We start from the raw sequence: 25,656 nt of genomic DNA, 5'->3' as shown, positions 1-25,656 counted from the left end.
AAAATATAGCAAAAACCTTAGTAAATTTCCTGGTGATTGCAAAAATCATTGTGACCTCTGTTTTTAGCTCATATTTAGTTTTGTATATAAATACCAAAAAGAGCTTATATAATGAGTCGGTGGCGTCTGTATGTCTGTATATTTGTGGGTATGTATGTGCGGATGTATGTCCGTCACACACAAAGGCTCCCATACCGCCAAAGCTACCATCTCAGTATTTGGTGTACAGGTAGATACAGGGGTTGAGATGTGAATTTGTTCAAATGAACATGTAAGTGTCAAAAATGTGCAAATGAGGTAAGAAAAAGGGAAATCCTGAAAATGTGCAGGAGTGATGGCCAGTGTCTGAAACATGCTTGAGTCATTTCCTGTCATTGTTTATGAACCGTTACATATTAACAGACCAGCTCAAACCATAGACAGTAGAGGGGGAAAGACTGTCTATGGTCCAACTAAGAGGGACTAACTGTTTCTGCTATGCATGTTGCTAAAGTTGACCTCCAGTACCTAAAGTTTCAGACCTTATTTACTTTTGTCATTCTTTTTTTTCTGGTTTAAATATTTTTTGTTGTTTTTCTGGTTGTACTCTGCAGAAATCATTGTCATAACATCAACGTAGAATTTTCCTGCACTTAACAGATAGAAACAATATTTATTGCTGATCTTTGGTACCCATACAGGTATATACCAAATTTGAGCAACACTGTATAATTGCGGTGTTTTTCTGTTTTATTTCTGACTTAAAAAGTTTCATGAGAGAGTGTCATGACTTAGTTGTCACTACCGGGGGTATTTACTACCTTTTAAGCTTACATCTACCTTTGTGTATTGACTTTTATCCACAAATTATTGGGCAATACTATGGGTCACAGGCAACAATGGTGCCCAAAATTGCCACAATGGTGGTCTGTCTGGACACTGGATATTATTTCAGCTATAACTTGAAAATCTGTTGTCAGAACGTCATGCAATTTGGTCCATAGCGTATTCATTGGAAGATCTTGATCTGGTTGGATTTTTGTGAGTGTGGACTGCATAATTAATGATCATTTGCGTAATTAATTGGCTATAGTTCATGAATTACCAGACTGGATTTGATGTAACAGCAGTCACTCAAACTGTTCTATGGTCTCATAATGGCAAAAGTTTTGTGGATAGGGCTGTAAGATTGTAAGCTTATTTACATATTGAAATCATTATCAACCTGTTAGGTGTGCTGGTGATAATAAGGTCAAGTTTCGCTGAAAGATCGATCAGCATGACGTACTGAGTGTTTGTTCATTTGCATATATAATGAATTTGTGTTTTTAGGCTATATCAATACTGAATGCACTAATTTTGACCAAATATCTGCTATTAATTGATCATACGGGTCTACTTATGGTAGAAGTTTTTTAAGCATAACACTATGATTATTAGCTCATTTGAATATTTAATGAATTTCTTTGATTAGGTCATTTATTTTTACTGAATACATTTTCAACAAACCTCTACTATTTATTGATCATACTTAGGACTACCTACAGTGTAAGTTTTAAGAGCAGAGCATTCTGGTTATTATTTCATTTGCATATTTAAAGGGCAAGTAAGGCTGACTTTTGATGATTTTTCATCACTTTTGTTTTTAATGTCATAATATCCTTTTCTAATCCCAAAAGCAAGTTGAGATGCACAGTATTCACCTTGTCAACTCAGCCTGTGTTCTACTCCTCAAAGCACACTGAGATACAGGGTATTCTGCTTGTCAACTCAGCCTGTACATGTGTAGACTGCATTGTTATTGTTGACAAATGAGTCTGTTTGGATTAGAATTTAAATGTGAACAATAAAGGTGCATTTACACATATAGACACTGTTGACAAGTGAAATAGTGGATGTTTCAGCATTCTTTTAGGAGAAGAATCACAACTTGGTATTATATACAAAATAAAAATAATGAAAAAAATCATATCATATATCAAAATTGAGTGTACTGAATTTGATCAGAATCCTGAGATGCATTGATTATGCATAGTTAGTTTAGGCTTTTTGTTCTCAGTTTGATGAGTGTGACGTATCATATGTAGTTCATTTCCATAGTTAATAAATTTGAGTGTGATCACACTTCACTTATGTTGACTGTGGCTTTGCCTAAAGTTTTGTTAGTATGACATGCACGTAGATAAACCTATTTGCATATTTCAAAATTCCCGGCTGTAATCAAACTTCTCTAATCAAGAATCATATCAAATGCCTGACTTGAAAAAGCGCATATTCCCAAATTATCCTCGATATATCATAATATATCATAATCAGCTCACTAACATATTAAATGACTACCTATGATAATTAGGCCATGAACATATCAAACTGAATGGGGTGGATTTGATAAATCATCCAAGGTACATTTGGCATATTTACTGTTTAGTTATGCTGAAAATTTAAGGAGAACGACCATGTTTATATAGAATAATTACATTTCGTAATGCTGGAAGTTTGATGAGTGTGACATATTATAATTATTTCATTTGCATATCCATGACTCACTGTATGTACGCCAAATACCAAAGTAATCTTTACATTATACAATTGTAGCTGTGGCGAAAATATGACGATCTGTTTGGTCGAGACAGGAAAATATTCGCAATGTATATAAGCGAGGAATCTCGGTTGGAGATTAATAATCCCTCAATTTTAAACAGTTTATGCCAGAATTTCCGTAAACCACTTTATTACCACAGCTATAAACTATCCCAGCAACGGGTACATCTCTGTGCTTCGACCAATTCACCCGATATATACACTCGCTATCGCACCTACATGCATACATGTCGCGAATTGGTCAAAGAGACGTACCACATGCACAACTCGCACGTCGTACCACGATTCTAAATTGTCCACAGAAGACCCTTAGCTTCTTTTTTAACTTCTCGTCTGTGACGGGAACCAAGTAAAACGATGTCGATGATGTGATTTGTTTAATCATAGTGGTACTGAATCCATAATAAATGGATAAAGTCGCTCTTTTCTGGCCTCTTTATGACATCAAGAAAACCTGTAATACTTGCAGAGTATTACAAGAGTGTACAATAGGACGACGGTATGTAACTGCAAAAGTCAAAATTTACCTCTTGGCTGAATGCAAACAGAAGATAATTCATTTGTAATCTTTAGTCAAAATGATTTTTTCCTAATTCAGACTTGCTTTGCTATGACAAATAAACAATGCCCCATTGTAGGGAAAGCTGCCATCCTTATCAATATGAAAGGCAATCAATATTTCATCACAAACCGTGCATGAAGTCCATGTAACAGTTTATGTTCAGCCATGCATGATGAGACTTATGAACTGAACTTGAACGTTTGGTACAGACCGTAAAATGTTTCACCTAGTGTTTGATTTTGTCTTGCTGTAAGCAGAGTTGAGGTTGCGTACAGTTGACCATGTTTCAAAAAGCCAATCAACACAAACTACTTTTCATATAAAACAAAATCCATGATAAAGCTCAAAACAGAGGGACTTGTCACATGGCCGAGTGGGTTTTGTTATCTTCGTCTCGAGCGCATATTGTTCTTCATGGTTGTCACTCTCGAAGTTACTCATACAAGGGGTGGGTAATTTTAACGCACATACAGGCGAGATGTATATCATGAGGCACAATTTTAATCGCGGTATTTCTACATGGTTACAATATCTAGAAGAGTCGGCTGTCTACTAAAATTGTTTCAAAATATGCATATTGGAATGAATAATATACGGTTTTTATTAAGGTCGGCAACGTTAGAGAGCCGCTCCAAAATAAAGATTGTTACTTTAAAATACGATTAGCGGATCTGCCAACCGTATAATCTGGAGGTCCAGTCTGAACGTTTAGTCGTTGCTAAAACTTATGCGGTTATTAAAACAATACATCACTGAAAGGAAGACGAACGGTTACTTCAAGATTTGGAAAGTCAACAGGATGAAAGCATTCTCACGATAGGGCTTCGTGTAGTATAGTATCGATTTTACCGTAGGTCAAAGAGCAGTGCCGGTCGTTACAACTAAATTCAAAATAGTAAAATCCCAGCAATATTACATAAGGAAACGAAAAACTACATATAAAATATTTTCAGAAAAATACTGTCAGAAAAAACAACAAAGGCCAAGCTTTACAATTATGTGAGATATTGGGATTGACTTTAATTAATGGTTAACAACCTCTAAGCAAGAGAGCAGTAGTTCAACGAGATATACGTTCCTGGCCGTGGATAATCCCACATACATCATTTTTCCCACTGTTTACCTGAATGAGATTTGAATAGAGCTGGTATTTAACAATAATGTACCAATGTCAGTAGAATTAATAATAATACCATTAAAAGAAACATGAGAATTCAGGATAATTATGTTAAATGTCTGCCTATTCTATCGATCTTACGTTTAATTTATATCACAGTCCCTCCACGTGGAGGGACTGTGTTTACATACTACAGTAAACTTAGATTGTAATATATACTACGATGTTACGTTAGACAAAAACAATGAAGTTGAAAGGCTAAGGGTGAAAGGATGTTTTAACATACGTAGAACGACATTGCTTTAATTCATTATTTCGCAGTGACAACTTTGTAATCATGAATGCTAATACAAATATTGAAGACAAATAAATAGATTTCAAATCGCTATAATTCGTAGGTGCCAGAACAGAAAATAATGTCTTTCTTCTTTTTCAAATATCAAACACAGAATGAAAGAAAACTTTAGAGTGGATAAATAACACCAATTAATAAATTCAACCTTGTTGGTAAGAGGCGCATATGTCTTCGTTACGTAATCAAAAGCATCTTGAAACCTTAACCACAATACTAATTTCTATAAAAACATGACAACTGCTTGAAATAATTAAGTTGAAAAGATAATCAACAAAGGTTTACATGTAAAACTCAGATTGTTTTGCGTCACAACAAGTTTGCTGTCCTTCTACTGTATATATATACACCTATGGAGGTTACTAGACCTGATACATTTTGTGTATGACTCATCTTTACGAAATGTTCACATCAGAGAAAAATTTTGATAGTGGGAGAAATACGGGACACCATGTTGTTTGTTTACAATGACGGGAACAAATAAAGAAATTATGAGGCACCGAAATTGACGACATATAGTCGAGGTTGTGGTGACGTAGGACGACTTGATTATAAATTCCCTCACATTGTCAAGCGATGACAAACTTCAAGTTGGCCTGTATGTGATACATGCGTGTTCTGAAAATGGTATGCTTGACGTCTTAGTCTTATCAATTAACTACATGACCATTAAAAATGTCAAAACTATTGAACGATCTGTTTCAAAAAACAATTCTCAACCAACGCACAACAGGCAATATACATCTAAAATATGACAAAATATAGCCATTAGAAAGTCAATTGTTATATTTCAATCTTTGAAATTGTTTTAACGAGTCGGCGTAAAGACAACAGGTAAAGATGATAATTGTCTCTCAGTTTTTCACAAAATTATTCTTCTTTGTAAGTTGATCGGTAGTTATCACCACATTTGTTTGTTCATGTCGAGCTACTTATTCCAATGCTGTTTCCCATCTTCACTGAGCTTTGATTGACCATTTGAATATTTGATCCATTTCTTGCAATTTTGAAAATTTTCTCGATTTGTTCTGGAGTAATTCTACGGTAATGAGAAAAAAAGTTCGGAATTGAAATTTCAGAATTTTTTGACAGCGTAAATATAACAACGCCACAAGACTTACAAATATTAGTCTTATCGAATGCCAGCTTCTTAGGCAAAATAGAAAAAACAAAACCAAAACCAAAACAGACAAAAAAGCTTCAGTGTCAACATCGTGCCTGTGAATTCCACTAACCCAAAATATATGTGCAAATGATAACATTTTGTTATGTCTTATATTTTTCTTGACCTACCCATCATATTTCCAGAGTCTCAGTTAGGAAATACTCTCTTTTCATCACAAATATAAATCCAATTTTTCCTATGGCACTGTCATTCCTTTCAGCAAAGATTTCTAAAACATTCACATTCATATGTATACAGTTACAGGCTGGTCTCAGGCTGGACGATTAAGTTGCCAAATTTAGCAAAAGCTTTAAAAAATATGCCGAGTCAGCTCTTCCCAGATTTTACGTAGAGAAAGAAATAATCTCCTTTTCTGGAAAGTTATCTTGTTAACATCAATATTTGAACATATTTTCACAATCTTTTCTTGTACCAAGTTTATTTTTTCAATTTTTCAAAGAATATGGCAATATAACAATACGGTTTTCTTGTATTTCTCCGTGCAAAGGCATTTAAATTTGAAGACGTGCATGGCCAATCAGTAGTGCTCTGCACTCACTTTCGAACAGAAGGAACGGATATCTTCGCTGTTTGCAATACAACAAAGTAAAGCACAGCAAAATACAACACGATAGACCTTCAAAGGCTGGATAATTTACAGTTGATCTAAAACTATTGCGTTCTAGTTGAATGGCTGACAAGATCAAACCACATAAATTATTGACTATGGATAATAAAGCAAACATACAAAAACATTCGCATAGCAAAATTCATAAATTCAAACGTACATGTAAATTCTTGAAATCAATATACGTATTAGCTCATATCACAATGCAAAATTAATTTTACGAAACAGTGTGGATTGTAACAGTTTCTAAGTCCTATTCTGATATGAGAGAAATGTAATCTACTATTTTTACGACAACATGCACAGAAAGTGATCTAACACAACTCTTACTCTTTTTTCTTTTCGGTATCTCCAATTCCTTCCGACTGTTGACCTTGTTCACGGTCATTTAGAGGCACATGCTCATCCACGCCTTCCTTTGGCTTGTTGGCTGAAAGTACAACCAAATTATAACACTGATCAAAATACTTCAATGCAGAGAGAGAGAGAGAGAGAGAGAGAGAGAGAGCTCAAAATACATACAAATTGTAACATTGGTTGAAATACTTCAGGTCTCCCAGAGAGAGAGAGAGAGAGAGAGAGAGAGAGAGAGAGAGAGAGAGGGGGGGAGAGGGGGGAGCATGTTCAACTTAAATTTGATGGCTGTTTCATGACATAAGCTTAATTCAATGCCAGAAAAGTCGCTTTATTTCTGTTTTCTCTTGATTTACCTTCACTAACTCTCTTCCACAACTTCGGATCAGCCTCTTTCCCCGCCATCAGTAGTATGAACAATGGCCAACAATGATTGCCCCAGCGGAACTTTTGTCGCTTAGTGTGTGACCAATAAAGGCATATTGCCAGCGTTGCCAAAGGGCGGATTATCAGTATTTCAAGCATATTTAGTGGTGGTGGTAGTACTGGACGCGCTATATATTCTTCAACAAGACTGTATTGATAACAACGATGGACTGTTGTAGATTCCTGACCCACAGAGCCGTAGGTTTGACTGAAAGTACAAACGAATAGACGGGGCTATTAAGCTTAAAGCAAATCTAATTTCTTGTGCAGAGTTATGATAAGTACTAACCCTAACCGTTTCAGAGGCTGTTCTTTCTAAGCGCTGAAGTCACGAATGTAGTAACGTAGCCACCGCAACTTAACAGAGAGCAATGCGTTGAAAGCAAAGGCGTCATCTGAACAAACATTACAGCTGGCACTACTGACATGCCTATGTTTCCAAAAAAGCGTGATATTCTTAACTTTTCAAGATCGAATGCAACACCACAAAAAAGGAAATACACGTCAGAAACTCACTTGAAAACAGCGATTAAAATATTGAGCAGAAGGATATTAGACATGATTATGAATATGCCGCTCAATATTGGAACCAGTAGAGGGTAGCCTTGTGTTTCAGGGCACCTTTCAATGTCAGGATTTGAATTAGCCAGTGTGATGTTCCTCGTACATCCTGGAGTACCTGTATGATAAACATACGTTATGGTTTACAAGTATATATAATATATTAATACAGGACGGGCACTTTAGATATTACTTTTACAACATCAAACGTATTCAAATCGCCCTTGGACAGGCGTGTTGTTCTTGTATTGTCACTATTTACATAGTTGTGGACATTTGAAGATACGTCTTCTGCTTTTGATGACCTAAGTAAACAGTCATTCAATGTCCTTCAAATATGAAGAACATGCTTGCTTCACCAACATGACGGCGAGTACAGACAGTTCCCATTAACCGATCTTACTATAGCGTTTCCTAAAACTGCAATGCTGCATTTTTCAAGAAATGGTCTTCCTCTGATTGACCGTATTGATCTTCAAACCAACCTCACTCTAATGAGTGCTTTATTTCTTAATTTAAATGTCGGGTTTGGAAGACGAGAGCTCTACTAAATATAGAAGTATTATAGTTAGCGCGACTTTAGATGACATGTATTCAACTAGATGACGTGTATCCAATGTATTTGGAATAGAATGGAATCTCTTACTAACGTGAGATGTATTATTTTGGATGAAGTCTGATCTTTTCTATTATCTACCTTAGTATTTCCTTGACTTTGGTTGGAACTTCAAAAGCTTAGTGAGGGGCTACGTGACGGTCAGGGCATGGCAAGTCATGTATATTATGTGGCCGTGTTTAAGTATTAATTTCTCCAGGAGTAACTATGTCCAAGTCGCACTGTGCAATATGATTGCAGGTAAGGTTCCTCTGATAGCTGAATATATAGACTAGGTCTTCTGAAAAAATATGTCTGCAATTATCTAGGGGGTTCAGTACAAGCCTTAGGCCCATGGGCTACTTTGACAATGGTGCGTAAATTTAGGATGAGCATGTTAAGTTCTCATTTTCCTTTAAACTAAATTCTTGGTAAATTTCCGGACGAAAATGTTGGTCACTATGATTCCTAGTAAACTTAAAAACGGAAACTGTCTGTCACCTTCAGTCATTTCCGTTTGTATTTCTCCAAACGTCTGCCAAAATGGAACAGTGAATACGGATAGGACAGCGTCTAATGAGAATACGTCATTAGGGAACAGTAAGACACGGTAAGCGATGCCAAAACTGATGAAGTAAACGACGAAAATCAGAAGGAACGGTGGCAAGTCTCGAATCTGGAAAAAAATTACAGAATTCATGATCAATTACAGATGTCTTCACAAGTAATTAATTAGTCTGAGGATGGATCATTGCTGCTTATTATGCCATTTAAGACGTCCACTATTACTTCGATGACTTTTGAAGTCGAGAATTCGACGTGTTTGTTGCGATAAGCTTTAATTGCAATTTCATAAAATGTACGAATTGATGATTGATGAACTGAATCAACGTTTCTTCTGATATTCTTATGTTTGTGATTTGCCTGAAACTTTAACTCCGATTCTTCAAAAACTTCCATGTTCGTGAACTGGCAAAACGTAAGGATACCGGGTCAAGGTACACTACGGAACTTCCGCAATGTACCTTTGATTTCTTTATCGAACACGATTGCAACTAATTTGGGACAATTGGATCATCATATTTTTCAAATTTCTCAAAAATGTTAGGTGCCCTATAGTCAAATGTTGCAATATTGGGAATTACTTATAAAGACAAGTATGTAACGTAAGAAGAGAAGCAGATGAGATTATATTTTTAGTTGAAATTGACATTACTTCACAACCCAATTCTCCCAAATTAGTTCCAATCGTGTTATCGTTATATATCCTTACCATCATCAGTCGAATCATTTCCACCTTTGGTCCCAGATATTTCCAAATTGTTGCAAATCGTAAGAAACGGATATACATTGCTAAAAGCGACAGTGTGTATAATACTCTTGCTATGTAAAAGCGCTCTTCGTCGATTGTTGATCTAACAATGAAACCACAGACGTATAGTAGCAACATAATCCAATCAACACCGTTCCAACCAGACCTTAACACTTCCAACGCTTTCGAAAAACGGTCAAAGATACCATTACCAGTCAGTGTAGTGATTATCTGAACGAAGAAAGAAACATATCTTTAAAAGAGTGGCATTGAATGATACTTGAGAGGAACAAGTTCTTCATCTTCTCACATTTGACTTTCTATTATTACGTTGTATCAAGAGATCGTTTCCCTTACCCTTGGCCTTAGACCCCAAGAACTATGATACACGAAAAAAGTCTCACACCAATCCGTCCTGTAAAGCCCACATTAATAGTAATATGAATGTGTGTAGTTGGTAAATTTTAATTCTTTCTCTTCTGATTGATGATTGCAACTGAGAGTTTGACTTTGACCTATTCACGATACATATGCATTCGAGCTAGAGCGAATATTTATAGGGAGTGAAAATGAACAAAACCGAGTTGTACATTAGGTGGAATAGGACTATTAAGGTAGAGCGCACCTCGGGGACATACATTCGGACTCTAACTGATACAATTCTCTTCTGATATACCACTTGTGGGGGTTCATTTTAAAGCTCTTGGTGTAAGAAAACTTTTCACCGGCTTAGTTTTTCGAAATTCGAAATTTTATTATTCTCCATAGAGTTAACACAGGGATGGCGGCCATTTTGAATTTCAAATATCGGTAAATCTTGGGTTATTTGTTTCTCTAGTACCAAAATTTGCACGGTGACCCCCGATTTTTATTCTAGATTTTGAAAGAGAATGGTTGAAAGATTCCTTAAGGAGAGTTTGAGCAAAAGTTTAAGTCTTCCACTTTCGAGGCGCATACCACCTTTAATCATGAATTTATATTGACATTTTGACATGACCTGTAAGCTTACATAAAGGAGCTCCTCTCCAGCTTAGAGCTCGCGTGTGTTCCAAGTGTGCTACACCGCGAAAATGGCACGGTTGTTTGCACGTTTGCCCGTACTAGTATGATGTGATCTGATAAAACGCCCACTCCATGTCCTGTCCATGATATTGGATGTTTGGCGTACAATGATAGCCACGTGATATATTGTAATTGCAAAAGAATTGATGTACCAAAAGCAAGAAATCTACTTGTCTCGAATGTCCCTCATGTAACCTTAAAGTGTCAGGCCAGCACCTTAGGAGGGGAGATGGGGCAACTCTGTAAGTAACTTATCAACGGGAACTTAGCAACTTTAGTAACTTAAGTTACAAACAGGAAAAAACGTGAATGGAATATTGTATAGTACGATCTTGCTCTATTTTAAGAAACAATCAAAGACTGACAAAAATTTCCATGAGATGGCTGAAAATTTCATTTTATATTACAGGTAATATTTTAGTAAGAAAAGTGTATAAAGTAGTAGTTCAGTCTAGAATCGAGAATGGAACAAGACGTTGACACCAGTATCTTGGTTATTGAGATATGAAGTGATGCTTATAGGCAGTAACTTGTGTGTCAGCTTTCCAATACTGAAAGAATTATGATCCCGACTTGTATCCAAGGTATGACCGTAATGCCCGTAGAAAACACACTTTAACTTTTGGTTAAACCTTTACCAAGAAAACTCCCTACTGTCTTAAAATCAAGAATACAAATCAGGCATTACTGTGAAAAATTGGTACCAGAAAACAAATTGGCAAATTTACCGATATTTGCAAATCGAGATTGCCGCCAACGCTGGGTTAACTCCGTCTGGAAAAATAAATTTTCGATTTATACTAATGTAAGACGACGCATTTGTCTTTATAGCAAGAACCTACATGGGACCAATAAAAGTGTATGGTATATCAGGAAAATTATGAAAGAAAATTAGAGTACGTATATTTTTCCTACAGACGCATTCTACATAGATGTAATTCTATATTGTGTGAAGCCTGACACACTAGAAACCTCAAACTAACGTTTGTTTTGCCGCTCAAGCGCGTTAATTGATTTAAATATTCTGAAGTCAGTAAAATGAAACAAAAAGGCACATAATGTAATACTGCAAACAGTGATTGGCCATGGTATATATTTACACTCCACGGCAGTAATGAAGGATAGGTGTTTGAATTTATACCAATTTGTTTTAATATAAATAGCGTTTTATCAACGATGATCGGATGCTTTGGCCCTTCATTTTAATGATGATGAAGCCGTCATGAACGCCAAAATAGGAAGCGCTTTCCGTTGTGATGGACCTGACGCAGTGCCTTTACAGTCAGGCCAAAAACCCAGACTGTCACCAATGCTCCCATGTTTGTAGTATATAAATAGGTAACATGATTAAAATTCGCAATCAGAAAGTAATTGAAGGCCAGTAAATGGAAGACGAAATACATCCGTAATGGAGATTTTACATTTACAGTATTGAACAGGTGATGGCGTATTTAAGTCATCACAAACGCAAAAACAGAAAGCGCTTTTCATTTTTCATTTACCTGACGCAGTTCCTCAACAAGCAGGCCAAAAACCCAGAGTGTCACCAATTTCTCCCACATACTCGTAGTATACCAATGGGAACCGTGATGAAAATCCGCCATCAGAAAATAACTGAAGGCCAGTAGATGGAAGACGAAAAATATCTGTAATGGGAATTTTACATTTGCAGTATAAAACCTGAAATGCATTGCAAGTACATAGGTGATAGCATATTGTTAGAATATGCAATGTTGTAACATAGTAAAGTTGGAGTCAGTAACACTAGTAGCATGCAGCGTACTTCTATCTTGATGTGTAATGGATGTTTTCTGCTAACAACATGTTTTTCTGAAAAAAAGGCACACTGACGTTCTTGCCATGTTCAACTTGAATGCCATCGTAAAGCCACGTTAACGTAAATTTAACTTCTTTCTGACATAGCTTTGTCATTTAAAAGTGTGGAATCGAAGGAATTCTATTAACGTCACCTCACTTACAGCATTGTACATAAACTTGGTTATCGGTGCCGTATAGTATGCGCGCCACCTTGCAGGTAAATTGTAACTTGAAGAAGTTTCTTCATGCAAATTTAAGAAAATGACGAGTGGAGGAAATATCGCCAAGATCAGCTGAAACAGAATGAAGAAGAAGAATACTAAAGGAACAGCAAGTATAACTTTTGATGATTTTCTTCAGTTTTTCTGTATTTAATTTCAATAACAATTTATTTTTCTATTCTCAAAAAGCATACTGAAACACCTAATATTTAGATTGTCAAAACAGGTCTGTACATGTGAAATGCATTGTTTATATTTCAGTTTTTCTACTATTTCGGACAAGAGTTCACATGTCAAAAATATCAGTGAAGTCTAAACATATACAAATTGAGCTGACAAGCTGTGTATGTCAATGTACTTTGAATGGCAGAAAAAGAAACTACTGTTGACATGTAAATCATAGTGTAAAAATAATCAAAAGTTACAGCTACAGGGCCTGTTACAACCGATAACATAGTAACTAACCGACAACGTATCAGACCCGATAACGTAGTAAAAATTTACCCATAACATAGTAAATCAACCGATAACGTAGAAACTAATTGATAACGTAGTAAAATTTACCGAAAACATTGTAATTTTTCCTAACCGATAACGTATCAAATTAAGTAATAATGTATTGGATCAGTGATTCATGGGAATAGATTCCTAGGGATAGATCTATCCTCGATCGAACAACCAATCCATTGATCAATCGTGAGATCGACCGACTGATCGATCGATGTCTGATCAATCAATCGATCGATATTTCTATCGATGGAATGATTGAGTGAATTGATCGATTGCTCGACTAATATGTATATATATATATATATATATATATATATATATATATATATTATATATATATATATATATATATATATATATATCTCGATGGATAGAGGGATAGTGTATCAAATCACCTATAACCTTGCCAAGTCAAAGAGTAAAGATTCCAATCGACTGATACTGCATCAAGTCAACAAATAAATTTTCAATCGATCGATAAAGCATTTACAAATGGAAACTAATGGGTGATTATGGCTTTGCTATAATCATTGTTAACGTCTGGGAGGACACGGGGAGAAGGGTTTAGACCTTGACATATGTGGGTCACCATGCGCCACCTACTACCACTAGCTGGATGCACTTATGATGTAACCTATCTACCAACTGCCCCCTTCACCGTTATCTAAACAATTTGCGTCACCCTCTCCACGTCACTATCCATGCGCATATCAGTGTGAGCAAAGCTATAGCTCGTCCATTTCAACTTCTGCCACGCTCAAGTTCACACCACAAAATCCACCATGCCAAAAATGAAGAAGAGCAGGGCCGCGCCCGAGCGCCACCCGTACACCGACGAGGTCGAAGAGACGCCCAGCGCACCTCGACGAACAGCTACTCCAGCCAGTACCGATGGAAACCACACCAACCAACCCTGCCGGCGTCGTGCCGACTACAACCACAGCGGCAGCCGACCCAGGCATACCAGACCACGTCGCCAAACTAATAGAAACCAGCATTGCAAGCGCCATTGACTCAATCCGACGCGAACTACGGCAACCAACTACCAACACTACCCCACCGCCCGACCTGCAAGTCCAGCCAACGGATACAGCCGTTGGTGCACTATCACCCGCTTCAGTCATCGTCGCAGGACCGACGACGCTCGCCACTCCATCCTGCTCCGTGGTTACTCAAGTTCACCCAGGTAATCATCCCGCTAATCACGCTATCGCTAATGGATATCAACCCGCCATTACAGCTGCCCCACCCGACTCGACCACCGCTGCTGGCGCTACGCACATCCGGGACTACCCTACCGATGGTGGCACACCTCATAACACAATCCGGGCAATATGGCTGCGCCCTACGTTCAACCCGTCCAGCGAGCTGGCCTCAACGCACCGCCATGGCGCCCACCTCCTAGAGCCGGGCCAACTGGCAAATCTCCTGCAGCAATACCCCCAGCCGACCTACTACTGCCATATGTCGACCAACCAACACTCAACGCCTTGGCTACCCCGGCGAAATGTCAACTGTGGTGTACCATGGTCAACAAGGTATTTGATGGTTTTTGATGTTTGACCATGAACTACCATGGTTGGCTATGATATGAGACCACAGTAGGCATTCCAATACTATGGTCTACCACAGTTAACCACGGTCTATCATGGCTGACTTGTTTATGGATATCAGCTACCATGGTTGACCATGGTATTTGACGACTGATTGTATTTATGACCATGGTTACCGATGGTCAACTATGGTTGACCATGATATTTGGTGACTCATGGTAGTTCAATATTGATGCCGAATTTTCTTGATGATCATATTGATAATAGGCTGTATGTATATACACTCCTATATTTACATAGTTGAGTCTCTTGACATCATTCACAGTTGTTAGAGAGAATCAATGTCATTGCCCGGGAAGCTTAGACCAATTTGCTCTATTCTTGTTTATGTCAGAAGACTGTGGACAGATATCGAGCTGAATTTCTTGGAATTATTGACATGGAGGGCATGAAAGCACTGCTGCAATGGCAAGAAGTTAAGACTATCTCAGTGTCACTCAATGTTTGCCTCGAAACATGATATCAACATAGGCAAGGTCATAGGTCCATTGTCATTGGACCTTTGACCCTTTACCATGATGTCACATGTCATAAAGCAATGCATTTGATTGGCTCATTTGAAGCAGCCATCTTCAAAATTCACTTCAAACGGATTGTCTGTTCAGTGAACAACTGGAAAAGTAGCTGTATTTTAAATATCGATTTTGGGAGAAGTTTTGGATTTTTTTTGCTCATCGAACATTCAAGGAAACACTCAGAAGATGTTGGAGGATGATCTTTGATAGAATCTGAAGGGCTTGGCTGTTATTGCAGTGGACACTATAATGGAGGCTAAGTTTGCTGATCTGTCAGGTTATAATGACACCAGTCAGGGATCACTGGTGTTTTGCAGAGTTTTGGTGAGGTTTATACCAAGATTTTTTCCGTTCTGACAATTTTCCACCCAAGGTTTTGTTTCAAAAACCATCAAATACCATTGGTCGGTGATCATGGTTGACCAAGGTTAATAACATGGTCAACCACGTTTGATGCCCATGGTCAACCATGGTTAACCATGGTTAACTACCTTGGTTTACCGTGGTTGACCATGGTTGGTGACCATGGACAACCATGGTAATTTGTGCCATTTAACAAACATGGTCGACCATGAACTACCAAGGTTGACCATGGTCATATGACCATGAACTAACACGGTAGTCCATGTTAGACCACTGACACTTTCGCCGGGGCAACCTCGGTAAATTCATCGAACTTGGTGACTTGCATCCTGATGCCCTAGCTCCCAACTCAACCCAGGCTACCAAGACACAAGTAGCTTTCGATCCGGACAACCTCGGCGTCGCCACATTCACAACCGAGGTGAAGCGAAAAATTATCGACAACTTTGACACCTGGCTACAGTGCTTCCTCGTCTTTTTCTCATATCGAACATTCTACTACCCACATCTAGCGATCCCCATGGCCACCTACCTTCGTTTCCTCGCCTCCAAAGCTGCCGCCTACAAGCCGGAGGCCTGGCTCGCGTACGACAAATTCTTCCGCCTGAACGCTGCCCGCTACCCAGACAGGGCCAACTGGAGCAAACCAACCCAGACCTCAATTTCCAGCACTTCACAAACCAGCCACACCTCCTGCGTCCTTCCTGCTTCGCCTGTGGCCAACATGGTCATTTGAAGACTGACTGCCCAAACCCACGCAGCAGCGACAGCAACCCATTCTACTGGGAGAACCCAGCGAACAAGAAACAGTATGACCAACCCCAGGTATGTCGATCTTTCAACCGAGGCTCATGCAAGACCCCCTGCCACTATGGCAGACTACACAAGTGCTCTGTGTGTAACGCGACCGACCATAATGCTCTGCACCACCACCAAAGCAACTATCAAGAGACCCCTCAGCCCTTCCAAGGGAGCGACCAGCCACACAGTGACAATCGCAATGCTACAGCCGACAACGCCAATCAACCTCACTAAACTCAGCTGGCCTGCACGACCCGTACTAGTCGCCGGTTTAATTTGGGGGGCATAGCTTCTGCAGTGACGCCGCCACAACCACTGCAGAAGCCAGCCTACCTGACTGGCTCACAAAGACACTGAGCAGATGGAGGAGCGACGCGTACCGATCTACATCAAGACACCACGGGAGACCCTCTACGTAACACTCGTACTAAGGTACTCGTGGCTGGCTAACATTTGACACAGGACTCTGTTCTCGCTGGACAATTCCAACGATGGAATGGCCCTACACGAACTATAGAGACATGAAACACTAAGAACAATGAACATATACTATGAGACAATTCCCAGTGGCGCATGGTCACCAAGGGGGGGAGGGGGGGGGGGGGGGGGCTGTGTTACTGCCGCACCGCAGTCATACATGCCCGCGGTTTGGCCATAATTTGGGGGGTACTGTCATGGGTCTGCTGCGGGCGGCCGGTAACACGTTGCCCGATGCACGGTAGCCAGAGCCCGGTACCGCCATTCAGGCCGCTATGACGCCTCGTCGCCCCTGCCATGGCAGTGCATGCATAACCCCGGATTTCGGCCAAACACTTGTCTCCGTGTCATTCCTTTGCGTTAATGGGTGATTATGGCTTTGCTATAATCATTGTTAACGTCTGGAGGACACGGGGAGAAGGGTTTAGACCTTGACATATGTGGGTCACCATGCGCCACCTACTACCACTAGCTGGATGCACTTATGACGTAACCTATCTACCAACTGCCCCCTTCACCGTTATCTAAACAATTTGCGTCACCCTCTCCACGTCACTATCCATGCGCATATCAGTGTGAGCAAGCTATAGCTCGTCCATTTCAACTTCTGCCACGCTCAAGTTCACACCACAAAATCCCCGCCCACCCACCGCAAAAGAAAAAATAAATAAATAAATAATAAAGCCTCGCTGCAGGCTAGCAGCTCACAATAAAAGATATTGTACGTCTTTATACTGCTTACTTTATACAATAAAGTTCCAGGGGGGTACTGTCATGGGTCTGCTGCGGCGGCCGGTAACACGTTGCCCGATGCACGGTAGCCAGAGCCCGGTACCGCCATTCAGGCCGCTATGACGCCTCGTCGACCCTGCCATGGCAGTGCATGCATAACCCCGGATTTCGGCCAAACACTTGTCTCCGTGTCATTCCTTTGCGTTAACGGAATATAAATGAGTGTTGCATCTGTTGGATTTTTTCAAAATCAATCAGTTACACCTTCAGAGTTACATATACTTGGAGCATACTGTTTTCCAGGTATTACTCAGACATCACGAATTGAATTTCATCAATTTGGAAATGCAACTAATTGATAAGTAATCCTGCAGGATGAATTCAAGATACAACACACATCATGCAAACGTGAGTGTCTTTATCGACACAGTGTCTAAGTTGGGAGGACTTGGAAAAAAGTTTTCAACACCCTGACCGATTATAAAATTTTGTTACTTACAACGTCAGTATATCAAAATGACGATAAGGCTTTAAAAATAATCGCAACCATACTCATTCGTAATCCAATAACACTAGGTCGAAATTCGTAATACACTAGTTATAAACATAGACAAAAAATAGCACAGAACAGACAGTAAAGCACCTGTACACATTCATGTAACTCTCATTCAGGGACTGACTTACAGGTAAATCTGGACTCATTGCTCAATCGAATTCCTTATAATCAAAATTCATTAATTTTGCAAGTTACTCCTGTAAGCAAGTCAAGTCAACAGATTTTGTAGACAACATATTGCTTTTTTCGTTCCTTTTTATCCTTTCTGTAGTGATTCACGTCGTCACATCTTATTTGAAGAAGGATTGCGAAGACATAGCAAAATTATTGAGTAGTTAGTCCTACATAGCATGGTGCTGATAGAAAAAATGCTTAGGCCAAGAAAAAAAAGTCTGTTTCCTCATCCTCATGCGCCTCAATTGGAACGCGCTGCGTCAACCTTTTTTTCTGCTCATGAGGAAATAAAATGAAAAAACTAAAAATACGCGACGATAGTGCATAACACAGTGCTGTATAAAACAGAACTGTAAACAAAAATAACAGACACTAACATTCCATTCAGAACTGTACACATATGTCACTGTTAAATTCAGCTGACAAAACTGTGCATTGCTGCACTGAAAGTCAAACCGTAGAACCGTTGCTATACCAAAATACTAAAACGACACTGCTGTGCGTTTATCTCTATGTGCATTCCTATGTCGTTTTCATGTTTTTTGCGCATTCTTGTTGGTTGAAGGGTAAAAAACAATGAGGAGGAAAAAACCACGTCACCTCATCATTTTTGCAATATGTCTAGGATAAGAAACAAACTAAACGGAAAAAACAGAAGAAAAGAAAATTGAGTACGAGACAATGTGATAACAAATCGATCTATTATCTATCTATCCATCTATCCATTGACCAATTTATCTAATCGATCGATCAATCTATCGATTAATTGATCTATATTTCTATCGAATTGGTAGATCCTTTGTTCTATCGATCGAATCGATTTATCTATCTATCGATCGATTGATCGATCGATTGACCGACCATCTATCTAACATCGATAGATAGATCGATCAGATCGATCGATCTATCTATCGATACATTGATCGACCTATCAATATCTATCAATATCTATCTATCTATCTATCAATATCTATCTATCTATCTATCTATCTATCTATCTATCTATCTATCTATCTATCTATCGATCTATCACTCCCCATGAATCGCTTAATCAGATATTATCAGTTAATTGATATATTATTGGTTGTTTTGAAGCGGTATTGGTTTACTTTTCTACGTTATCAGTTAATTAAAATCCGAGATTGGTTCATTGATACGTTATCGGTAAATTTCTTGATACGCTATCAGTTAGGAAAAATTAATAAGTTAGGCAAAAAATATGTTTCTGGTCAGGTCTTTCTTTAAAAAATGGTGCGGCAATGCGAATTTTTTCCCCTCAAGGGAGAGAGGAGGGTCGGTTTTATATTTTTATTAATATAGTCACATATATACTGTTCATGCAGTCACTGATCATGCACCCCCAAAGAATTTTAACTTTCTCTTCAACTTTTGGTTTGGTGTCATAGCAATCAGTACGTAGTTTGCCACGACCGCCGGCCACAAAACCGGAAAAAAGGGTAACGCGCTGTTGTTCAGGTGACGCGCGCGCTGACCAGAAACATTTTTTTTTCGGCCTTATCGGTAAATTTTTACTACGTTATCGGTTAGAAAAATTACTACGTTAACGGTTCGTTACTACGTTATCGGTTGTAGCAGGGCCTTCAACATGAAAAACGACATAGTGTATTGACAACATTGCATATTTCTTAATTGGAAAACTGTTTTCCAGTACATTCTAGGAATTTACAAGTGCATATTATAACTTTAACCCAAACATCATCATCGTTCGGAGCAAATGACTTTGCCATAAAATGAAATTGCGTGCACGTTATCATTTGGCAACTTTGCTGCATGTACTTAAAGTAAACATGAAGCGATTTAATCGTTGAAATATTTGGTACTTTCGATAATGCAATTTGAACACCATTGTAACATATAGGAGGTAGTTGTGAAAAACAATTATTACTACACAATCATCTAATTCTACTTGAATTGTTTATTTTTTTTTAAAAAACTTTGACAACAAACCTTTATGGTTAAAAAGCGATGAGATATTAATCTGCCAGTCCATAAGTCGTCTAGGACAATCCTGAAACTTTCGGATTCATCACCCTCTAGGAAACTTGATATCACTAAGAAACTTTCATTTCCCCATTGGGGTCGACGATGTAATACCAACTGTCTTGTATAATTATCATCGTATTTAAAACATAAAGATGTGATGGCAGTAGCAATTGTTTTATACATTCTAAGGGTGAAGAGAAAATTCGACATTGAAAGTCAGAGAAAGACGATATGGCGAGACTTAAGAGGCAAACAGAAAGGCCCAAAGAAACGAGATAGACTACCAGGAGAACAATCATACGTTGAAAAATTGAAAGTTTACATTGTTTTTTTCCATTCTTGTCACGACAGTTCATCCATTTTGTCCGGAAGGAGGAGAAATGCTACGAAATATTGGGAATTCCCTGGTCTTGGATATTTTCCTCTCTAGGGAACCCTTTAAAGATTTTAACTTATCTAACATGGAAAGATATTACCTTGCCCAGGACTCCAATTCTGCAGATTTTTCATTAGCGATTTCTTTGACGATATCAGCAAGTTTGTTGAGAACTTTGCAAGCAGTTAGCGAAGCCCCTAGAAATTCACAAATCGTGAAGTAAATGAAGTAAAAGTAAATGTCGTCGTCAATAAAAACTGATGTCAGGCCATGCAGAAAGGCTGTATGGCACGCTTGTTCTCTAGGTTAAAGATTACAACCAAGGGAAGAGTTTAGTGAAAAGGAAAAGAAATCCCATTGTATTGTTTACGAGGATAGTGTTTGAAGTTATATTAAATATTGAAACTTTGGAGTTTATCATTTCTGCCATTCGTGTTACCTTGCTAGAGTCATTTTCTACACTCATAAGCACAGAGTAACAGAAAAACAATCATATAAGACTTAAGAAATGTATTAGAAACACAGTATGGAAGCACAAAGAAACAAAAAAATGGAGTTTATGCAGACATTTGTATGCTATACACAATTTAATGATCTTATCATACTTATAATACGGATAGTTTTCAATCGGATTCGAACCCACAACATACGGCATCAGTCGCCTAGCTGAGAGGCCTGGGACAGAACCAGTCGGCTAAATCTCCACTCCCAAAAAAGAGTGGTTCAATAGCCGGCTAAGTTGTTACATTTTTCTGACTGAGACCGTTCAACACGTTGTAGAGTTCGTGAAGCACTCACGCACGCATGCTCACTATCATACATCGCACATACACACTTTATCGAAGCGAAGAAACGAATTTCATCGCTTTAACTGGGCGAACGATAACCTCGGGGACAATTCTGTCCACCAGCAGTGTTACCGACCCAGGATAGAAAATACGGATAGTTTTCAATCGGATTCGAACCCACAACATACGGCATCAGTCGCCTAGCTGAGAGGCCTGGGACAGAACCAGTCGGCTAAATCTATAATAATCTATAATAATTTAGGTAATCATGGGTCATTCATCAGGGCTGAACCTGTTCAAATTGAGAGTATTGATCTTTGACATTTGCCCTGAATACAATGAGTCATACATAGATAAGTAAATGAATGAACTACTCATGATTGTCACACTCATCAAACTTCCAGCATGACGAAATGTCGGTATGATATGAACATGCCATTTCATTTAACCTTCCGTAAAAGCAAAAGTTAGTATGACGAAGGCACCTCGGAAGTCTGATCACATCCACTCCATTCAGTTTCGTCCATGGCTAAATTACAGAAAGTCATTCAATTTACAAATGGGCTCATATCATACCCATCAACGTCCAGCGTGATTAAAGTAGGTATAGCTGCTGTAGCTAAGAAATCATAGCAAAATGAATGTCCTTCCCATGAAACTTTCAACAAAAGAGGCCTAAGTATAATCAATATATACCAGAGGTCCTATCAATATTGTATACTAAGTATTGATATAAAACGTCATTGAGTACACTAGCTAAATATGCAAATGAACTAGTAATAGGAATCCCGTGCTCATAAAATCTTCAGAGAAGTACTCCTAAGAAGACAAAAGATAGTGAAAGGTTCAGTAAAAATCGGGGCACTCCAAGCAGTGTTGATGAGGGCTCTGATGTAAATTGCTTAAATTTATCTATTGTAATTAGATTACCCTCTTGAAATAAAGTATAATTAATATAATATATGATATAAATATGATATAGAAATAATAACGCGAATAATAATAGGTTCAATTTCCATGAAAATTTCATCATAAGGGTATTTTGGGTCGAAAAGACCAAATATGATATCGATTTCACTGCCCCATGTTTCCTTGGTAACCATTTTAGGGTTTTAAAATTCCAGTTTTTCTAATATCCCATGAAAATTACTTTGATTGTTATGAAAATTATCTTGGGGGAGTTCGGGTCAGACAACACAAAAAAAAAACTTATTTTAATGTTTCGAGTTGCCTAGTTTTGGATTGAAAATGTTACTTTTTCCCTAATTCCTATTAAAGAACTATTGATTGATGTAAAAAATGATAATAAGGGTTTTTCTGGTTAGCACTTCAAAAAAAAAAATCGCACTCGTTTTTATTTGAGATGTTTCCATGGCAACCATTCAGGAGTAAAAAGTTTTTCAAAGATTCCACCTAAAATCCAGTAATCAACAGAAAGTGTCATATCAAAGGGATATTTTGGGTAAGAAAGACCAAATATCCAGTGTAAAAATCCATTAATCAACAGAAATATTATACCAAAGGGTTATTTTAGGTAAGAAAGACAAAATATGATATCCATTTTTACTGCCCTGTGTTTCCATAGTAAACAATTTGCATTTTAAAATTTCATTTAAAGTAATCCCAGTAACTATGCAAATGCTCTCCTAAGTGTATTTATCACAGCATGAACTCCATGTTCATTTTTGTTTTATGTTGCCATGGTAACCTATTTGGGAACCACGGCTTTTTTTATTGAAAACAATAGACCCTTGAGAGGGTCTATGTTAAAACATAATTTACTCTTTTTTATTTATTTTATGGATTTCTAAGTAACACTGTTAACGTTTGTTCTATAATAATAATAATAATAATTGTAATTTCTTTGCCTTCGTTCTAGGAAGAATAATAAAGATGATGTATATTGTGGCCATCTTGTCAAAATTGTTTTCCGTTTATTTTGGCGTGTTTGAATTAATTTTATATAGACCTGAAAATTTTTTCAAGCATTTTTACTTTTGTTTCATGCAGTCATTCAAAATAAGTGTTATAGAGTATAGTACAGGGGTTTTATTAAGTTTTGAAGTAGGGGCTAGAATGGAAATTTAGGCGGCTTGCAGCTGCCATGACCACAAAGCGGTTGTTGTCGGGGGGGGGTCCGGGAGGGGTGTTCCCCCTCCCGGCTGAAGGCCGGAAACCCCAAAAAATGAGCTAAAATTTACTTTTTACAGCTTACAGTCACTTGAATTTCTAGTTTTTTCAGGAGAATTGTCAGTAGTGTTCCAGGGCAATTTGTGTTCATATCATAAAAGCCATTTTCCTGGGAGATTAGGCCTAAATATGATATTCATAATTAAAAATGATAAAATGTGGTAATGTTGACGATAATTTGAACAAAGAAAACAAGTCTTTAGAGCCTCTAGCCTCTTTAGGAGGTAAACTAGAATGATTCACTATTATTAATGATATAAATTTGATATGTAGATGATATTATACAGTGGTACATCTAGACAGGGGGATAGGGGATTCCCCCTCTGTTGAAATGTTGGCACCCCAAATTAATTTGTCAAGGACCACTCCCCCCCCCCCTTCCATGAAATGTTGGCAGTCACACCTTAGAGGTACAAGTAGAACACATGAACTGGTGAAACTGGTAAAGGGGAAAATCCCCTTGTTTTTGATGCCATCCTGGATGAAACACTCATAATGTTATGCTTAAAATTAAGAACCCTGATGTTTGGTATGGAAATCTGTAGATGAAGAACTTTGATACCACTGGAGAGGTAAAAAGGATAATTTATATAACGAATAATGATAAAAAATGACAATCATTACCATATTTTGAAAATAAAATCAAAGATCGTCAATGTTATTTGACTATATGGGTATGCAAAGTAAGAACCTTGATATAGGATATGACATTTGTACGTTTAGAAGCGCACATTTGGATTTAATCTGACGATCGCTTTTGAAGTGAATTTAGAGGTCTGATCGTATTGTAACCACTCTGGGCGACGTTCTTATTGGCGTCGATAGACCAAAGAGCAGTACATATCATACGTCCAGCTGGTTATACTCCTTCACAATTACGCCTACCGCAGTGTAACGCACATCGGCTTACTAAAATTCCAACTGTAATCGGAAAGTTTTTCGTGAGAAAAAAATCAGGTCATTGCCTTCGAAAACAGTTTAAATCCACGTAATTATCCTTCTCTTGTTTCTTGGTCCACTTCAAAACCGAGGATCGTACAGCGAAGCTTGACCTTGCGATCGCTTCCGTCTTCATTTGTTCATCGACCATTTTGAGTTGAGCTAACGACGGCCGACAGGTGTAGTATGCACGTTTTCATTAGCGTATATAAAGGTCACCAAATAGGAATCAGCAATTCAGGTAGCCAATAGAATCGTCAATTGCAAGTCCGATTTTTATTGAGGCAGTATACGCAAGACGTACTGCATCGTAGTACAAGGCGATTGTAGTAGTCGCTCGTCTTCTAAATTTTGTTTCACATAAAAGCTGTTGAAAAGTTTGATTGCACAGCTTGTGAAACTTGTCCGTATCATTTCAGAAGGTAAAATATTTTAGCTATGAAAGAGTTCAATTTTCCAAAAAAGTAGCCGGCGAAATCGTGAGAGTAACCGGTCAATTTCGGCGGCTGCCGGCTCTTAATGAAACCCCTGGTATAGTACCAACTTATTATGCATTCATCGAATTAATTTTATGCCTTTAAATTAATTTTATGTGCTAAAATTAATTCTTCTTGTATCTCAAATTAATTTTATGAATCCAATTCCCCATATCACCCAATGTACCATTATTTATCAGAAGCAGTAACAGTAAGCGCACAGTTTTTTTTATTTAAAACATAATTCACTGGTACTTATTTATTTTACGGATTAATAATTAAAGACGTATAATAATGTTCATTTTATAATAATTTATTCTGATTTCTTGCCTCATTCCAGGAAGAATAATGAAGACAAATTATTTCGTATTGTTTAACTAAAGTAAAAT

General features: G+C 38.0%; 1 protein-coding gene across 1 annotated transcript in view; it reads right to left on the bottom strand.

Annotated features, from left to right (window-relative positions):
* Positions 1-3,623: 3,623 nt before the first annotated feature.
* LOC139139804 (transient receptor potential cation channel subfamily M member 3-like) overlaps positions 3,624-25,656 on the bottom strand; it is a 78,347-nt gene continuing 56,314 nt past the window's right edge. The window contains exons 8-17 of the mRNA XM_070708736.1: positions 20,975-21,071; positions 20,463-20,682; positions 12,694-12,825; positions 12,217-12,360; positions 9,614-9,883; positions 8,842-9,016; positions 7,701-7,863; positions 7,115-7,392; positions 6,735-6,834; positions 3,624-5,650 (exon numbers count right to left, since the gene is read on the bottom strand). Coding sequence (XP_070564837.1) covers positions 5,530-5,650; positions 6,735-6,834; positions 7,115-7,392; positions 7,701-7,863; positions 8,842-9,016; positions 9,614-9,883; positions 12,217-12,360; positions 12,694-12,825; positions 20,463-20,682; positions 20,975-21,071 — 1,700 coding nt within the window. The 3' untranslated portion in view covers positions 3,624-5,529. The remainder of the gene's footprint in view (positions 5,651-6,734; positions 6,835-7,114; positions 7,393-7,700; positions 7,864-8,841; positions 9,017-9,613; positions 9,884-12,216; positions 12,361-12,693; positions 12,826-20,462; positions 20,683-20,974; positions 21,072-25,656) is intronic.

The sequence above is a fragment of the Ptychodera flava genome, chromosome 9 (genome assembly GCF_041260155.1).
Source record: "Ptychodera flava strain L36383 chromosome 9, AS_Pfla_20210202, whole genome shotgun sequence".
NCBI classification, from domain to species: Eukaryota; Metazoa; Hemichordata; class Enteropneusta; family Ptychoderidae; genus Ptychodera; species Ptychodera flava.
The sequence above is the reverse complement of the archived record's forward strand: the minus strand, read 5'-3'. Positions and strand labels throughout refer to the sequence as shown.